General features: G+C 37.7%; 1 protein-coding gene across 5 annotated transcripts in view; it reads right to left on the bottom strand.

The window, feature by feature from the left end:
- Nucleotides 1-18804, bottom strand: part of MYOM1 (myomesin 1) — a 165339-nt gene that overhangs the window by 130211 nt on the left and 16324 nt on the right. For all 5 annotated transcript variants that reach the window (XM_072604308.1, XM_072604307.1, XM_072604306.1 and 2 more), the window contains 3 exons: nucleotides 13731-13871; nucleotides 6918-7131; nucleotides 6290-6447 (listed from right to left, as the gene is read on the bottom strand). In XM_072604308.1, the coding sequence (XP_072460409.1) occupies nucleotides 6290-6447; nucleotides 6918-7131; nucleotides 13731-13871 (513 nt within the window). The remainder of the gene's footprint in view (nucleotides 1-6289; nucleotides 6448-6917; nucleotides 7132-13730; nucleotides 13872-18804) is intronic.

Below are 18804 nucleotides of genomic sequence, written 5' to 3'. Positions count from 1 at the left end.
ACTTAAGAATCCCTAAGCATGTATTTTAAACCCTTTTAATTAAGCCCATCCAGTACTACCAATAATCATCTTGGTGAGGAAATGTGTCATTACTTACAGAGTCCAATAAAAATTTTCCATTTATAAAAATTATTCAGACCGGCAAGCCTAGGAACCTGATTAGATCTGGTAATAGTATGCTTTTTAGGTATAATTAATGGCTTTTCCCCCCCTCTATTTACAAAAAACTTTTAGTATTATGTCAGGTAGGTAGTATAGATAGAGTGCCTGTCCTGGAGTCAGGGAGACCTGTTTGAAATCCAACCTCAGACACTTACTAGCTATGTGACTCTGAGCAAGTCACTTTGCCCTGTCTACCTCAGTTTCCTCATCTGTAAAATGAACTGGAGAATGGCAAACCACTCTCTGCCAAGAACACCCCAAATGGGGTCCCAAAGAGTCAGACATGACTGAAATGAACAAGCGTATTGGAATAGGATGGAATGATCTCATCCTTTCCCACCCCCTTTTACAGATTCAGGAAGCAGGCCCAGAGGAAAGAAAGTATCCTTACATTAAAATAAACTCCCTCTTCATTTTTGCTGACATTAGTGTTGCATTTGCAGCCACTCTCAGATTTTTACACTCAGAAAGAGGTCCAACAACTTGTGGAGTACACAGAACATACAGGTACTTAAGAAAGATATATTTGATTTTCCTGAAGGGGATACTTTTTGCATTCCAATCAAACATACCTGCAATCTGGTCTTGAGGAATAATGGTTATTAATTTCACTTAGTAATTTCAGGGTAAGCCTTGGACTTGATTGAAATAGATATGATGACAATGGATGATTGGCAGGAAAACAGCTGCTCTATAGCTATGCCATCTGCTAAGACCATGGGGACACTTGAATTCTGATCATGCCTAGTGGAAACTGTGCAACACCCTATTCAGGAAGGCCAACAATGCAAGCCCCATGTGCTTGTGAAGGATGGCAGAGAATTTGGTGGAGTTGGGTGATTAGGACCAGAAATAGTTGTAGCAAAATATTATACATATAGGAGCACTAAACAGAAGCATGGTGTCACAAAGAGTCCACTGAACTGGAAATTCAAGTTCCAGCACATATATACACACACATACACATATATAAATATACATGTATATATATATATATATATATATATACACAAATATAATTTATATACACATAAACATATATCTACACACACATACACACACAAATTTTATACACACACACACACACACACTAGCTGTTCATCCCTAGGAAAGTCACTTACTTTCTCTAAATCTCAGTTTTTTCATTTGTACAATGGAGATAATGGAATTTGCCCTTCTTGGCTCTTAGGGATGCTAAAAGGAAAGCTTTTAAGACCTAAAGTGTTACAAAAATGAGTTATCTTTGCTGAGAACTAAATGACATGACTTTGAGTGAATCACTTGACTTCTGAAATCCTTAGTTTCTTCATCTTTATAATTAGAGGCTGGACCAGATGTGAGACTGCTAAGGTCTCGTCCAGCTCAGATTAGAATTCTGTGATTGGCCACAGAGCTGGGACATCCATCTCATGTAAGTTCACGGCTCTCTATCTGGAAGGGGTTCCAGAGGTCATCTGATTCAACTCCCTAATTTTATAGACAAGGGAGCTGAAGTCCAAGTAGAGGTTGAATGACTCGTCCTAGGTCATGCCCACAGCAGGCATCAGAAGCAGGATTTGAATCCAGGTTCTTTTTTCACCATGAACATTCCCATCTTTAGTCTGTGGAGAGTGGCACCTCTATTTCCTTCACCCCTTTATCTTTTTTCTTGTCAAGCAAAAGAGAACATAAGCTGGTGGTGAAAATGAAGAGGAGTAGCAGCCCCCCAAAAAGGATATTTTTTTCCTAAGTATGACAATGTCTCAACTTATTGCTGAGATGCTAATTCCAAGGCAGCCAGACTTTCTTAAGAAAAGCAATGTATTTAGAATTAGAAAATTTGAGTTTAAATAGTGGCTCTTTTACCACCTAGATGAATTTGAGGTTTATGGGTCCGTTTCCTTAATTGGTAAAATGAGGAGGTTGGACTATATGGTCTGTAAGGTCCCTTCTGTCTCTAAATGGTACTATACCCAAGATACAGGAAAATACTTTGTAGAGTTGAATTGCAATGAACAGCTTTGACTTATGAGAACAGAAGATGTGACCTATCCTCTGGATAGACAAGTCAGGGACTACTTGGGCAGAATGTGGCCTGTGTCGTCAGGTTTGGTTGCCTTGTCAGTCAGAAAAGAAACAACCATTTAATGAAAGTGCCTCCTATAGGCCAGGTGCTGTGCTAAGTGTTTTACCAATATTATCTCATTTGGTTCTCTCCACAACCCTGGGTGGGAGATGGTATTATGATCCCTATTTTACAGTTGAGGTAACTTAGGTAGACTGAGGTAAAGTTACTTGCTCAGGGTCACACGGCTGATAAATATGCGAGGCCAAATTTTGGCCTGGCCTTAAAGCCAGGTCTTCCTGACTCCAGGCTCAGGGCTGTATTCACTAGGCAACCTACCTGCCTGTTAGTTCTGCTAGGGAATGGTCAGTGAACATATCAGGGCATGATTCTTATTTTTCTTTTTTAAAGGTGGTAATATTTAAATGGGGTAAAAAAGAAAATCTGCTAAATGTAAACTGTAAGTTTCCCTAGCTATTATAAGGGAATGATATTTTTCTGAAAACTACATTTCCTATACATGTATGTATATATAAATGCATATTTACATATATGATATGTGTAAATATGAATTTATACATACATATATGAATTAAAATTATTTAAGATATTTTTACAGTTTCTAAAGAATCCACAGTCCAGGAAATCTAGGAATCCCATTCCAGGGAATCCAGGGAATTCGGAACTATAGTGTATCATTGTTAAATACTATAGTCAGTTCTTAATTGTGTTCCAGGGCATTAGTCACATTTTGGCTTATCAAAGGAAAATCTTTGTTCAGATTTATTAATACTATGTAACAATACTATTTAGTTACTAGTTTTGTTGACAACTGACTCATAATTTTAGTTTTCCATGAAGTTTTCGCATCAGTAGGTAAGACCTATGACAGCCAAATGCTTAGCTATCATCCCGACTCAAGGGAAAGTTTCACAGAAGGTATCACAGTTTTGCTTAGCTTGGTGCTAATCCCAGCATGGAGTGGATTAGGGAGCTGAGGTCATGATAGAGAGATTTGTTACCTCCAGAAACAGATTTTCACTGTGTGGCTGCCAAAATAAATTTCCTAAAACATGTCCACCATGTCAATCTCCTACTCAAGAATCTTCATGGTTCCCTATCATCTATGGTATAAAGTAACTTTTTAACCTGGCATTCAAGGCCCACTGAAATTTACCTTGGACTTACTTTCTCAACCTTATTTCATATGACTCCTTTTCTGTGCTCTACCATCCAGAAACACTGAAAAATTCTTTCTTGTATTTTATCTTGTACCCTCTTACCTCAGCATATTCAGAAAGGCCTGGAAGATACTCTTTCATATCAACCTGGTAAAATTCTTCTATTGTTCAAGGACCAGAATGAGAGTTGCCTTTTCTAAGAGGTTTTTCCTAGTACCCAAACTAGAGGCGGTGCTCCTTTTGTATTTTTTTTAGAGTAATGTTGTCTTTATTTACCTTGTTCTCTTATCACTGAGAGAGCTAGACTTGGAATCAGGAGACCTAAACCTAGTTCAGATACTGGCTTTGACACTAATTAGCTGTGTGACCTTTCACTATATTCTTTGCATCTCTGAGACTGTTTAGTGAGGAAAACCTTTAAAACTGGAATAATAATTCTTGGTCTGCCTACCTCACAAGGAAATTTGTAATCCTACAAGAAATATGTGAGCATTAATATCATTGTTACCCTGTATCAATATAGCTAGGCAGCTAGGTGACAGAGATGGAGATGGAGTAAGGAACACCTGAATTCAAATCCTGCCTCGGACATTTACAAGCTGTGTGATCATAGACGAGTCACAATCCCTCTTAGTCTCAGGTTCCTTATCTGTAAAATGGGGATAATAATGGTACCTATCTCTTGGAGTTGTGATGATCAAATGAAATGACATGCACAGAGTGTTTTACAAACTTTAAAACACAATGTAAATGTTAGCTATTATCATTATATCTATTTCTGTGCATTTTGTACACAAATTTTGTGCCTCTTTCCCCTCAACTATTGTTCCCTATTGGAGTAAAAGTACTTAAGGTCAAAGACCATGGTTTTTCACCTTTATTTCCTTGGAGACTATATAGTACACAAAACTTTAACCCTAATACGTATTTAACAAATATCTAATTGGATTGTTTGAAGGTGGTGAGTCACCTTTGTATTCAAATGTTAGTGAAGTAAACACATCAAATCCCAAAGTGAAGGCTTAAGATGCCCATACCTCTTGATTCATATGCCTAAAAGGATGCTGACTATATTTTTATTCCTAATATGGTTGAAATTCTGTCATGGGCAGGTGTATCAGGCAGTTCTGTTCTTGACAATTTCTAGATTTCCACCTCTACTTGAACTTATTTTGATTTTTAACAGGCAGTCTGCATGAAATCTAAATGTAGTTTGGGGAGGTCAGTCTCCATTGTGGCTTATTGTTTCTGCAAAAACAATTGTCACATTTGTTCTTATTCAAACTCAAATATAGCTGCTATGTTGCAAAAATATTTATATTCCATTTGAGGAATAGCCATTAGCAATAATATCAACTTTGACAAAATGTATGCTCAAATAATGAAGATCATTTGGGGCACAACAAATCATCACTAGTTCTAACAAGAGTGTGAAAACATTTAGGACCATCTGCAGTAAGTCCATCTCTCTATAAGGAACCCCAAACACCCAATCTATCTGAAATATTTTAGATTTTTTATGGTGCTGTATCTGCATGGTAGAGGAATACATTTTGTTAGCAACAGAGAACTTTTGAGACAAAAATGTACTGAAAGTTGTCCTCATGGTTTTTAATGAGAAAGACTGGACATAGTAAGAACTTAAATTCTCTGTCTCTGTCTCTGTTTCTGTCTCTGTCTGTCTCTCTGTCTCTGTCTCTGTCTCTCTCTCTTTCTCTCTCTCTTTTTCTATCTCTTCAGTGACTCCTACCTTCTTCCCCAAAAAGTCTTCCTCTTCTTTCCTAATCCCCTCCACTGGAAAAGCTCAACATCCAACAACCAGGAAATGACTGTAATCTATACCAGGTAAATTGAGAAGTTGTCAATTTCAACGGGAAACGAAAGTGTTTTTGATTGTTCACCTTGCTACCGCAACGGGGAAGGATGAGGCACAGGGAGAATTTGTTCCTCACCATAGCTAGGGCCCTTTATGAACTTAAGCCTGATTATTGATAAAACGTTTTGCCTTCACCAGAGGATGTCACTAGTCCCCTGGTTTCTGATGGACCTCCCTGTTGTTGTCTTGTTAGTGATTACTGACTTTGGTTTCTATTCTCTGGGTTTCAAGTTTATGAGGCTAAGGAAATGGTTTATACAAAAGCAAGAAAACCCAGCACATCATCAATTACAGATGCTTTCACAAATGGATTTGCGTGTGTGCGTGTGTGCGTGCGTGTGTGTGTGGTTACAAATTGCTCCTTGAGAAGTCACCTTGGGAAACTAAAGAAAAAAATGAATGATTTTATCCATCTTCATCATTAGTAGTCAAAAGTGTTCATTATCGTAGGAAAGAAAGGAAAAAATTCCACGGGTGAATATTCACTTTCATGTATCTTTTATTCTTTCAGCATGCATGGCTCTCCACATCACATGTGAGAATAAGGCAAACACCACACAAAACACACATGTTAGAGGTGTCAAAGAATTAAAAAGAAAAGGCTTCTCTTTAAACTGGCTTAACTCTTTCCAGGGCCTGCCGTCTGTGGCCAGAGCCCCAGTACCCATTGTAGGTCATTTTGCAATCTAGGGCTCAGAAAGACATTAGACAACTATTGAAAAACATTCAAGAAAAAAAGACCCCTACTCTAGTTGTGGCCATAGATTTTGGTTTTACTTAAGGGGCTTTCAATACTGCATGTAAGATGTGGAAACAGTAATGTCATCATCACAAAGACATTCTCTTTCTCTTACATAAAATACACAGTCCAGCATCATAATCCTTCCTGACAATCCTTCAAACTAGAAACTGTCTTCATTGATTTTTACACACTAGGAGACCAAATCGAGTCTGTTGGTGGTAACAACTAAATTAGAAATCATGTATATTGTTTCTATCAATAATTCTTATAAAGGTACAACCTACCATGTGAGCCGTGGTTCTGGCCAGCCTGACACAGAGCAGTGTAATCTGACATTCTGTTTCTCCCAGACAGTATGGGAACGAGGTTTGATGACAAACTCAGGAGCATGGAGGAGGCTATCTTCATTCAACTTTCTATGAAATTCCTCAGTTTCTTCTAACTGAAAAAAAAATGTTAACAAAACCATTCCAAAATCAAAATATTCTATCTCCCTAAAAAAAAAAAATGATAAATAAACCACAATTTTAAACCATTAGGGTTTGATTTTCATTCAGAGCCTTAAGTTTGCTTCTAAAAGGTTATAATTTGTTCTGATGATCTTTTATAGATTTGGCAAATGATTTTTTATGAGCCTTTAAAGCTCATTAAGGTTTTCTTAATCCTAATCTAGAGCAAGGGATTCTCCCTCCCTTCAATGGGTTTCTCAATGCTCTTTAAAATGTTTCAGAGTTTAACATGAAGACAAAAATTGTTTAGCTTGTTTCCTTTGACTTTCTGTTTTGTCTTTACTCCTGCTTCCCTCAGCCCCTGCAGTTTCATGTGTTTTAGGCACTTGAAGGAAATCTTCTATCTAAAACAGACTGCATGCATGCTACCCTTTGGCAACATGACTTATTTGTCCACTCTTACTGTTTTTCTCAGTGCCAGGCGTTCTGCCTTCTCCCGTATGGCCACTTTCCTTGATTTCTTCTCAAAAAGCTCTTCTTCCTGCAAAGATACCGCGGACTTCTTGGTGGTGGTGATGCCTTCACCAGTAGCCAGAAGATTTCTCCTGGCAACGTAGGCAGCAGCTTCTTTAATTCTTTCTTCTTCTGTATCAGTAATTCCATTGACATGTACCTGGCTAAAATTCAAATAAAAAATACAAGTCCAATGAATGAGCATCCAAATCCCCATTTTTGTCCTATGTCCTGTGTACCAAATTCCATATGCATACCACACAAAGGTATTCATTTGCAAGATGCATAAAGAGACTGTTGTTCACATTATGCAAAGATTTTTCACCTTTAAAAGGGATATACCAGTGCTGTTGCTGTTCAGTTCTGTCTGACTCTTTGTGACTCCATTTGGGGTCTTCTTGGCAAAGATACTGAAGTGGTTTGCCATTTCCTTCTCCAGCTCATTTTACAGATGAGGAAACTGAGGCAAACGGAGAAGTGATTTGCCCAAGTGATAGCTAACAAGTGTCTGAGGATGGGTTTGAGCATAGGTCTTCCTGACTCCAAGCCTGGTGCTCTATCCACTGTGCCACCTAGCTACCCATAAGCCAATGACTTCTGCTAAAAAGGAGGCTTTGTTTAAATGAAATTTTATTTACATCCATATTTTCAAGAATATTGTAATTTGGCAGCTAGGTGATAAAGTGAATAAAATACGGGACCTGGAGTCAGGAAGATTCATATTCAGATCTGGCCTTAGATCCTTACTAGTTCTGTGACCCTGGATGAGTCACTTAAATTTTATTTGCCTCAGCTTCTTCATCTGTAAAATAATAATAATAATAATACCTCCCTGGGTCATCAGGACTAAATGATATAATATTTGTAAACTGTTTTATAAACCTTAAAGTTCCATATAAATGCTCTATAATATTATCATTATTAGCAAATCTATATTCTATTTGAAGCCTAATCTCCTGATCCATGGCTTGGTAGATTTAGATTCTTCTCTCCCCCCTACCATTTCTATTTATTTATTTTAGTTTTCAGCACTCACTTCCACAAGATTCTGAGTTCCAAATTTTCTCCCCATCTCTTCCCTCCCCTCCATGACAAGCATGCATTCTGATTATCCCTTCCCCCAATCTGCCCTCCTTTCTATCACACCCCTACTTTCTCTTTTTCCTTTCCCTTTCTATTTGTCTGTGGTAAGCTAGACTTCTATATCCCATTGCCTGTGTATCTTATCTCCCAGTTGCACGTAAAAACAATTTTTAACATTCATTTTTTAAAACTTTGAATTCCAAATTCTCTCCCTTCCTCCCTCCCCATCTACCTGCATTGAGAGGGCAAGCAATTCGATATAGATGTACATGTATAGTCATGCAAAACACTTCTATAATACTCATGTTGTGAAAGACTAACTATATTTCCCTCTATCCTATTTAGGGTTGGATTCTTAAAAACAAGCTGGTGTAACATTCAGAGTAATTACAGGGAAAAATGAGCTACAGACTTTATGCTAACTAAATCAACCACGTGGCTCCGTCTAATTCTGAGACAATGAAATGCGTGCACATTTTCAACTTAACAACTCTGCTGTATATATTCATTTCTTGTTTGGGAAACTGATCAGCTCTGCAATAGCCAGTCTTGATCACTGGCTATTGATAGATAGATAGATCTATCAGATAGGTAGTAAATAGAGAATAGATAGTAAAAGGTATGCAAGCTATTGTAGAGTGTGTTGAGCTCTCTCCTGGAGGGAATATTCTGGCATAATTTGTTGGAGGAAAAACTGAATAATATTCCTAGATTATCAAGGCACTAAAAAATTTTGTATATTCCTAGACAAGCAGTTTTTGTGCATGGTTCCTTCATGCCCTTAAAAGCTGCTCCTCAAACACTGCCCACTAGAGGGCGCCAAAGTGTCAAATTGATAATACTGCCATACTCCCAGCAGAGAAGCAGGAAGCTGTGGGGCAAAAAACGTTTCCTAAATTGTCAGACAGGGCCACTGTTTAGTTATTTTTGCTAGACAGTTTTCCTTCAGGGGTAATGGAAGAGACCAGACCTCCAGCTAGGAATGATCATGATACAGAGTCCCCAAAGCATCAACAAAACTTTTTTTAATGGATATTTTAGAATAAAAGATCTCCCATCAAATCATTAAATTTACTGATAGCAAGGTCATTTCTAATAGCATCCTGTTAGAATGTTTTTGGTTTTTGGTTGATGGTTATGGAAAGAGGAGAAAAAGAAGTTCCATAAGAAGCACTGACCCCCTACAATCTGCATTTTGTAAAGCTAGATCCCTATCATCATGAATAATGGATACCATTAAGTAGTCACATTATTTGAGTTCACACTATTTGAAATTATAATTAGCTGCATGTAAAATAAGTATGGTACTGGTACCAACCCAATGGAAATATGCACTGCAAATTCAAATAATATAACCATTTCATAAGATTCATTATTCGTATTAAGCATGCTTGCCTCAAAATTATTTTTAAAATTAAAAAAGTTTTATTTTTAGAATCTTTCTCAGTCTCTTTTCTACATCTTCTTTGGGCGTTTCTTCCAGACAGGATGTAGCCAATTTTAGTTACTCTAAAAAGTCAGGGTTTCAGAATTTAGAGTTTCTTCAGCCCTATTATAGTGGAGAAATAGCACAGATCCAGCTGCTTTGTTATCCCCTTCTGAGGGATGGCTAGGACCATGAACAGAGCACATGCAGATATTGTATTTACATATTCTTGACATCTTTCTCTATAAGGCTGGTAATGTATGCATGCAATGGCTGAACGTTGAAGAGAAAGATGCAGCTTTTCTTCTCGGTCCTAGAATTTAATAAACCCAAATTGTGACCTTGGTGGAGCTCATCCATAGAATTCAAAGGTTATACTTTCATGGATTTCCTCTTAGCTCTCAACCACCTCTACAACTGATTCACTGAATCTCCTCAGGCAAGTCAGTCAACCAGCATTCATTAAGTGACTTTATGTTCCAGCCACTTCATTTCTAAAACAGGGACCTGGACTCAACACTCCCTATAATCCTTTACAACTCTAACATTCTACGATTCTAATTTCTGCAGAAAATCATACACACACACACATACACACACACAGAAAGGAAAGAAGAAAGATGTTGGCACTAGAAACCTAACCTGCTGTCAAACATTATGGAAATTCACCTGGTTTACTCTATGGAAATCTATCTCAGTTTCCTCAGCCGTAAAGTGTAGATAATAACACCACCTAACTTCCAGGATTCAAATAATATCTGTAATGCTTTGCAAATCTTAAAGCACTACTTTGTGTTATTATTGTTATTTTAGTTATTATACCTTTTAGGAATTATATGAATAGATGCTTGTTTGGTATGTGTTAATAATTAAAAATCAGAGCTAGCATTTCTATAGTGCTTACTCTATGTTAGGCACTGCGTAAAACACTTTACAATTCCTATCTCATTTCATCCTCACACCAACCCTGCTATGTTAGTGCTGTTATTATCCCCATTTTACAGATGAGGAAAGTAAGGTAATCATAGGTTAAGTGATTTGCCCAGGGACACACAACCAGTGTCTGAGGTTGTAGTTGAATTCATGATTTCTGGAATCCGGAGCCAGAGCTCTAGCCACTGCACCATCTAGCTGCCAAGAAAGGCACATTACCTCTAATGAAAAGTCTGAAAGACCAGAAAAAAGACAGCCAGGTCTACTCAATAAAACCAAAAGCAGTGGTATTTCAAATTGTCTTCCAAAAGAAATGTTTTTTTAAAGGACAATAAAGTTGCATATGAATTTTTAGAGAAGATTTTGGAGCATTTTAGAGATTATTCAGGCTTAGATATACCTTCTGGTATCCTTTTATTGAATTGTTGAATAGAAATTAAAGGATTTAACACATCTCAGTCCATGACAGAACATGGGGGAAAAACCCCAAACCTTGCCTAATCACTGTTTGGATTCTGCCTAACCCCACGCACATTACTTATAAAGTCAATCATGCAGTCTCCTTTTCCACTTTTTTTTTGAGATGGGGTGTGCCATTTAAGGGACACAATTCTATAGAGCCAAAAAAGCAAGGAAAAGAGACTTTCATGTTAGACATTTGGGAGATTTACTGTGAGACATTTCACTAAATGCAATACAAATGTAGGATACTTTTAAAGTCTGCTGCTGATGGTTTGCAGAGAGAAAAAATGCAGAGGAGAAAAAATCCAAGCCTTTTGGAGGGAGGGAGATAAAACACATATATTAAATCCATATGTCTTTTCACTTGTATGAAGTTCTATTAAATATGAATGTCTATTAAAATATCTTAGGTGGGCAGCAGCATATTAGAGAAAGAAATGTGATTGTTTACCCAAAAGGTTCACTTAAAAAAGCAGAGAGTTGAAGTAATGAGCTAAAAATAGTATCTCACACAGGAGGAAGTGAAGGAAAGGATTTTATTTATTCCTCAAGTTCCACCCCAGGCACAGTTCCATTGGACTGTGGAACACTTCAAAAAGCAGTCCCCCTGTCAGAACAGGAAAGAATAACACAGAAGTACAAATCAGGGACAGAAAGAATTCCTACTGACTTTCATCTAGGCTCTGCTTTTCCATGACATTTCTTGATGTCATTTGGCCTGAGAGGATGACATTTGGTCAGCCACCTTAAGATCATGAATCATTAGCCCAACAAAGAAAAACAAATAGAAAGGACACAAGGATTCCTCTAGCCCTTCATCTTGGCTCCCCAGTCAAATTCCTTTCAAGGTTCCTTAGGACACCATTGGAGTTCAAATGAAAATTACCACAAAAGTAATGAATACTGTGTTGAAGTGGAAGTTGATCTGTTTCTCCTGTTTCTTGTTTGCCTTCATGAAATAAAAGGAAATCATTTGTTTTCCATCAGAACCTAAACCTTTGATGCTAAGGTGAAATGGTGTAATAAATTTTCCCATGATAAAAGTCTATGAAACTATTCGATCGTGTTTGCAGCTGTCTTTTTTCTTCTTAATAAATAATAATTTAACAACCAAAACATCAACCAACAAAGCAGTTTTCAGGGTAACTAAATGGTGGTATATCATTTGACCCTTCCCATTCTCCTCATTTTATTTGGTATTTTATTTAAATATTCCTTTCCTCTATTCTGCCTCTAGTAGATAGATCAGTATCATCACAAGCATGTTGTCCTTCCAAGTTCTAAGAAATCCCATAGGGGAAATGGGTTTTTAAAGCAATTCATCCATATAGCATCTCCCTGTCCTCTGAGATGAAAAGTGTCAGAAAAATCTCTTAAAGTCCCTCCTTATATGACAGCCTTCAAAAATATTTTTAAAAATAATTTTCTTGACTTTTGCTCTTGAGAAGGATGCCATTTCCAGAATAACTAGTAAGCATAAAAACAGAAAACAAAAGACAAGAAGAGATTACATAAATCAAGAATCTATTAATGATGTAAGTTCAGGGTCATAGTATCATAGACTGAGGGCTGGAAGGGATCTCCAAGGTTATTTGGTATCATGACCTCTTTTATAGAGATGTAAACTGAGTCCTAGGGAGATTAAGTGGGTTGCCTAAGTTCACACAGCATCAGAGGTGGGTTTTGAATTCAGATTCTCTGGCTCTTGAGCTAGTATACTTTTTTGCTATACCAAATTTCAGAAAGGTTCCTCTACCTTTCCTATCTCCTCTTATAACCTTTCTTATCCCCTTATAAACTCCAAGAGTACAAAACTAATACAATGGTGGAAGCGGGAGGAGGGCAGCAGGAGGGGAAGGTCTGGTGAACATGCACAATTTGCTTGATTGAGGCAATCTCCATGTGGAAGAGACCAGGAGGCTTCCTTCAGGAAAGACTGAAGCTACAGGTAATGGAAAGGCCCTGCTTCCCCATTTGGAGCATGAGCAGACATTCTAGACTGGTTCTGCTCAGCTAACCATGAGGTAAAGAGATAGACTTTTGCTTGGCTATGGAAGCAGAACTGGGATTCATTCAAAGGGCACCAAGAAGCTAAAGTGAGGCTCTTATTCTGGTCATTTCTCCTTCTTGGGAGCTTCTACTCAGCTCAGAGAGATATTCTGGAAGCTTCTAGTGTAAAGTAGAAGGCTCTCCTCACAAGAGGTCAACATGTGACCCATGAATCAATCAGTGCCTCTGCTCTTTCCTGCTTTTAGGGGAAGGCATTTTGGAGGCAGTTTATGAACTTATGAGTTTCCAAAGGCTGGAATGACTAGCCACTGGAGGTCCCTGGGCTGGATTTGGTAGCCAGCCTAGTCCATCAGAAGTGAGCCACAGGAGAGATCTTTGGGACACAGTCTAACAGTAGCTCAGACAGATTCATTTAGCAGCTGTGTCACATTTAGAGGTGAACTTGATGGGGTAGCGATGGGTAGAAACTTCTTTGGGTTTGGACACGCTCTCTACAGGGACGAGGGTGGTTTGAGGAAAGTGTGCCCCCAAATGTGTGTGTGTGTGTGTGTGTGTGTGTGTGTGTGTGCATGCAATTCTGTTCTGGCTGTATCTTGTTGGTAGGTATTCTTCTGTAAAGACTAATTAATGCTGATTGGTTGGATAGAGTTAGGATGCTGATCCCTGCCAATCTGCAGTCAAGAGTACACCAGAATGGGGGGTTTGATTTGGTAGCATCCACAGAAGGCCACTCCAAGAGCCTCAGGGGTACTCCTGGAAACCTGAGGAAGTGATGTAATCAGCCTCATTCTGCAAGAACAAGTCCAGAGTCTTACTACAATAATGATAATACCAAAAAATCATACATACCTCCCTGAGAAGATAGGTACCACATAGTCTTTTGTCTGATTTTCTTTCTCCTCTCCAGAGACAAGGCTCTTTTTGGCCCTTTTGGTTTGGGGACTCAACTTGGAGGAATAATCTTCTGTCATTAGAGAGGAATCTGTAAGTCTGAAATAAAACCCCTGAGGTTAGATTCTAACAATATGGAAAGATATATTCAGAACATACACACAAAAGGTGAGATTTAACTTGGAAAACATTTCATAGAATCTTGGATCTTGAATAATTTTCTTTCCAATCCAGAGCCCACTAAATGTGGGCACATACAGAAGGAACTGAAAATAATGTTTCCATGTGCATATGAAGAAAGGATTTGGGCTATATTTAAAACCAACATCCTTGTTGAAGAAGGCTTGAAGGTTAAAAACCAAGCATTTTAGGATAATTCCTTTTGTTTATTTCTCTTATAGTCAAAGTTCAATATTTTTCTCTTTTTTAATTTAATATTTTATTTTCCCCAATTAGATGTAAAAGCAAATTTAACATTCTTTTTTTAAGTGTTGAGTTCCAAATTCTCTCCCAACCTCCCCTGTCCCACCTCATTGAATATTTTTCTCTCTTTACACAAAAGAATCTATACCCCAGTCTATACTGCATTTATTAGAGAACTTCAGATCCCTTCATTATTCTAACCAGTAATGCAGTTATAGATGACCTGACAAAGAAAATCAATCTAATTCACTTCTACAGATAGAAGGAATGACGATGATTTTCCAAATGTGAAGTGGTAAGAACATATATTAAGTTGATGGAAGTAGGAATTTCCTTTTGTTCTGTTACTGGAGACAGAAGATGCTCAGTTAATGTTCCCCATTTGTTAACCCAAAGATGGTAATTGGAATGTTTCTACAGGTATTAAAGGTCTTTAAAATAGAATCTATGTGATGAAGTTATTTCTAACAATGAAGATCTAAGAGAGTACTTGCAGTGCAAATGAAGTGGGGAGAACAGATGTGAGAGGAGGTAAGGGAAAAGGAAGAGTCAAAGGCGATGCCACTCATGGGTGATTGAGTGAATGATGGTGCCACTGACATGTTAAGCAAACAAGAAGAAAAGTAGATTTGGGGGAAAAGACAATATGTTAAATTTTGTATATTTGAGTCTGTTGTACTAATGGCATACCCATGTGCAGATGTCTAAGAGGCAATAATCTTGCCAGTGTAAAGTCTATAGTGGCAGCATGACGGAGGATTGAGTGCTGAGCTTTGATTCAGAAAGACCTCATCTCTGATGCTTATTGGGTGTGACCCTGGACAAGTCAAGTAACCTCTATCTGATTGAGGCTTAAGCACTTATCTTTTGGACGTCAGTTTCCATCACTATCGATAAAATGAGGGAGTTGGACTAGATGTCCTTTAAGGTCCCTTCCAGCTCTGATCCTATAATCTACTAAATCATGAGTTCCCTATATTGAGGAAATCACAAATACTTCATACATTTGTGCACACACAAATCTGATCATTCATACTTCTTCTTTGAAAAAAAAACCAAACCTTTGTTGGCTTCTTATTAAGTATCAAATAAAGTCCAGACTCATTATTTGGGTATTTCACAATCTAGTACCACTCTAATTTTCCAGACTCATCTCTTAGCACTTTTTCTTTCATGTACTCTATGTTCTAGTCAAGCTCAGTTACTTACTATGCTTCTACTCTCCTGTCTCCTTGTCTTTGTCTATGCCATTCCCTAATGCTAGGATGCCAATTCCACTCTGAAATCAGTCCCCAATTAGTTTTCTCTTCTTCCTTGAGCCTCTTGTAATATTTTATTATTACATTATTATGTTTATATTATATTATTTCTATTTATCATTATATATAGTATATACATTATATTATAATGTTTTTCTCTGTGACTACTATGGTTTATATTCTGTTATAACTATTTGTCAGTAATTCCCCCCATCCCCTCCCCCCATACACACACATACACATCATAAACTCTAGACGGGAAAGAATCATGTTTCATTATAAGTGTTCTATCCTCCCATAGTGCTTCAACAGTGTGTGTGTTTCAGACATAGCAAGTGCTTTAAAAAAAAGTTTTGTCAAATTGAATTGAATGGCAAGTTTAGTTTTAATGATTCATAAAAATATAAAGATGTAGGATAGATAGTATCATTTGTTTATACCTCATACTTCCCCCACTGCATTCTGGGTCACCTCTTGTTGTCCTGATCTATATCTGGCCGCTGCACCCAGATGGCTCTGGAGGAGAGAGTGAGGCTGGTGACTTTGCACAGCCCTCCTTCACTTAAATCCAGTTCAAATTTGCTTGTCATGGCATTATCTTCCTCATGTCATGGTTTTTTGCAAGAACAAACAACAACCTCTATGAGTAGAAAAAGAGTTGCCCACTGGGGACCAAACTAGAACTGGCCAGTTGTGGGTAGCACTGCTTGCTTCTTTCCTTCTCTCCCTCTTTCTTTCTCTCTCTTTCTTCCTTCCTTCTTTCCTTCCTTCCTTCCTTTCTTTTTTCTTTCTTTCTTTCTCTTTCTTTCTTTCCCTTCCTTCCTTTCCCTCCCTCCCTCCCTCCCTCCCTCCCTCCCTTCCTTCCTTCCTTCCTTCCTTCCTTCCTTCCTTTCTTTCTTTTTTCTTTCTTTCTTTCTTTCTTTCTCTTTCTTTCTTTCCCTTCCTTCCTTTCCCTCCCTCCCTTCCTTCCTTCCTTCCTTTCTTCCTTCCTTCCTTCCTTCCTTCCTTCCTTCCTTCCTTCCTTCCTTCCTCCCTTCCTTCCTTCTTTCCTTTCCTTCCTTTCCTTCTCTTCCCTCTGTCCATATAGGGTGTCACACCCTTACCTTACTCTGCTCTGCCCAAAGGGAATATAAATTTTAATCTCTGAAACCTTTTTGTTTTGTTCTGTTTTGTTTTTTGTTTCTTAAAGACTAGCCTTAACCTCAGACCACTCTGGCTTTCACTGATTGGTCAACAATAGGTCCCAGGTCAAGCCCTACTTGATCACTGTTTGGGCCCTGATTGGCTCAGAGAGAATGTCAATAGCAATTGTTTCTATATTGGCCAGAAATCCTGGGGGTCTTCTTCTCCTAGATTTTTTTTTTTTTTTAGAGTAGGTAAAGAGGCTATTCTCTGCCTCATTTCTTATTAAGCCTTAGTCACTGAATGGGTATTGCCTCAACCAGAGACCTGTTAAAGACCCTTTGCTTGAAAAGGCCAAGGTCTTCCACTGCATCCTGGACCATCTCCAGTCGTCCTGATCTATATCTGGCTACTGGACCCAGATGTCTCTGGAGGAGAGAGTGAGGCTGGTGACTTGGCACAGCTCTCCCTCACTTAAATCCAATTCACTTGCGTATCATGGCATCCCCTTCCTGAGGTCATAGTCCTCTTTGAGAACAAAGCACAAACAACAAAAACCTCACACCTCCAACATGGCAGCCTATGTTTAGCACAGTGCCTGGAATACAGCACTCGTATAGCAAACCTAGCCACCCGGCCATCTATTCCTATCTCTTTTTTTCAGCATTTATATAGCAATTTAAGGTTTGCAAAGATTTCACAATTATTATCTTATTTTATCCTCACAACTGAGGCAGATAGAAATGAAGGGACTTATGGAGGGTCACACAGCTATTAGGTATCTGAGACTAGATTTAAATCCATTTTCCTGGCTCTCAGCCTGACACTCTATCCATTGTACCACCTGACTGCTTTTCTAACATGGTACCATCACAAAGTGCTCTCCAGAACATGTAAGTGATAAATCATGAACATGTTCCTGAAATTTTCTTCAAGCACTTGAATCCTAAAAAAATAAAAATTTTAAAAATTTATTTTGATCGGGAAAGTTTATTATGAAGAGGTTTAAATTTTTATGCTTTCAGAACACTCAGACTAATACTTTGGAAGTTCCTTACAAAAAAATAAACAACAACAAAAACAAAATACATGTTTTCAAAGAAGCACATGAAAGACTTTGGGGTCAAGGACTTATGATCTGAAGTTAAAGAATAATCAAGAAGAAAAGTAGCCTTGGAGAAGCAGCTATTTTGAAGACAGTGATAATTTTATAATGATATGGTACTGATCATTTTTTAAAAAGTAAATTATTGGCTATATCATACGCTCAATAAAATATGAAATCTGATGACTACTAATGTTAAAAGTTGAATTTTTTAGAATAATTAAAATTACCATATAAATTTCAAATTCCTTTAAATTTTAATTCTTCCTAGAGTCATTTGAGATCTTTGAAACAATTTGGTCTTTCAGTATGAGACACATAAAAATGAAAACAACACACACACAACAGAAAACTCTTACATAAAAATTTTTCATGTAATAGTAAGTTTCCTTCCCTCCTCTCACCTCCCACCAGTAGATTCTAACCTTGATGAAATTCTTCATTCAAGTTTTATATGGGATATTTAATTTTCTTTAAAAAAGTTATATACAGTGTTATTTTTGTTCCATTTAAGCTTTTCACCCCCATCTTTATCCTTTCTGATTTTTAGTTGTCAGAGATAATGTGACTCTAGGGACTGAATATAAGATAGGGGGAATTAGGGATTGTAGAAGTACCTATGTGCCTCTGACTCTGTGTGTGTGTATGCATATATATTATGTGTGCTTATATATATATGTATATTACATATTTTTTTCTGGTCTATCATACTGCTTATGGTTCTGCTTCCTGCCTTGTGAATTCCATAGTTGTCATGCACATGCTTGTTTCAAACAATGATGATCATGTTACATTAACTGCTTGGGACATGCTTGGCCAGTAGCAGTCAAAGGGAAAACATAGAAAAGTTATGGATAATACCCCTTGGTGTCTCTCTTGATTCTTCCAGAGAGAAGGGAGTTTTTCCTTCTCTGAACTTTTATGACGCTGCTTGTACCTTTCTCAGGCACATAATTATGAGACAAAATTGAATGCTACTTAAACTGTGAGCTTCTTTAATACAGACCCTTATCTTTTTCAAGAGAAGTACTCAGTACTAGTACAGGGCTTTACATATAGTAGGTGCTTAATAAGTATTAACTAAATCATATTTATTGAAATTCCCCAGGAATTCTATATAGTT

This window comes from Notamacropus eugenii, chromosome 4, assembly GCF_028372415.1.
Source record: "Notamacropus eugenii isolate mMacEug1 chromosome 4, mMacEug1.pri_v2, whole genome shotgun sequence".
Lineage (NCBI taxonomy): Eukaryota > Metazoa > Chordata > Mammalia > Diprotodontia > Macropodidae > Notamacropus > Notamacropus eugenii.
This window is presented reverse-complemented; position numbering and strand designations above follow the sequence as displayed.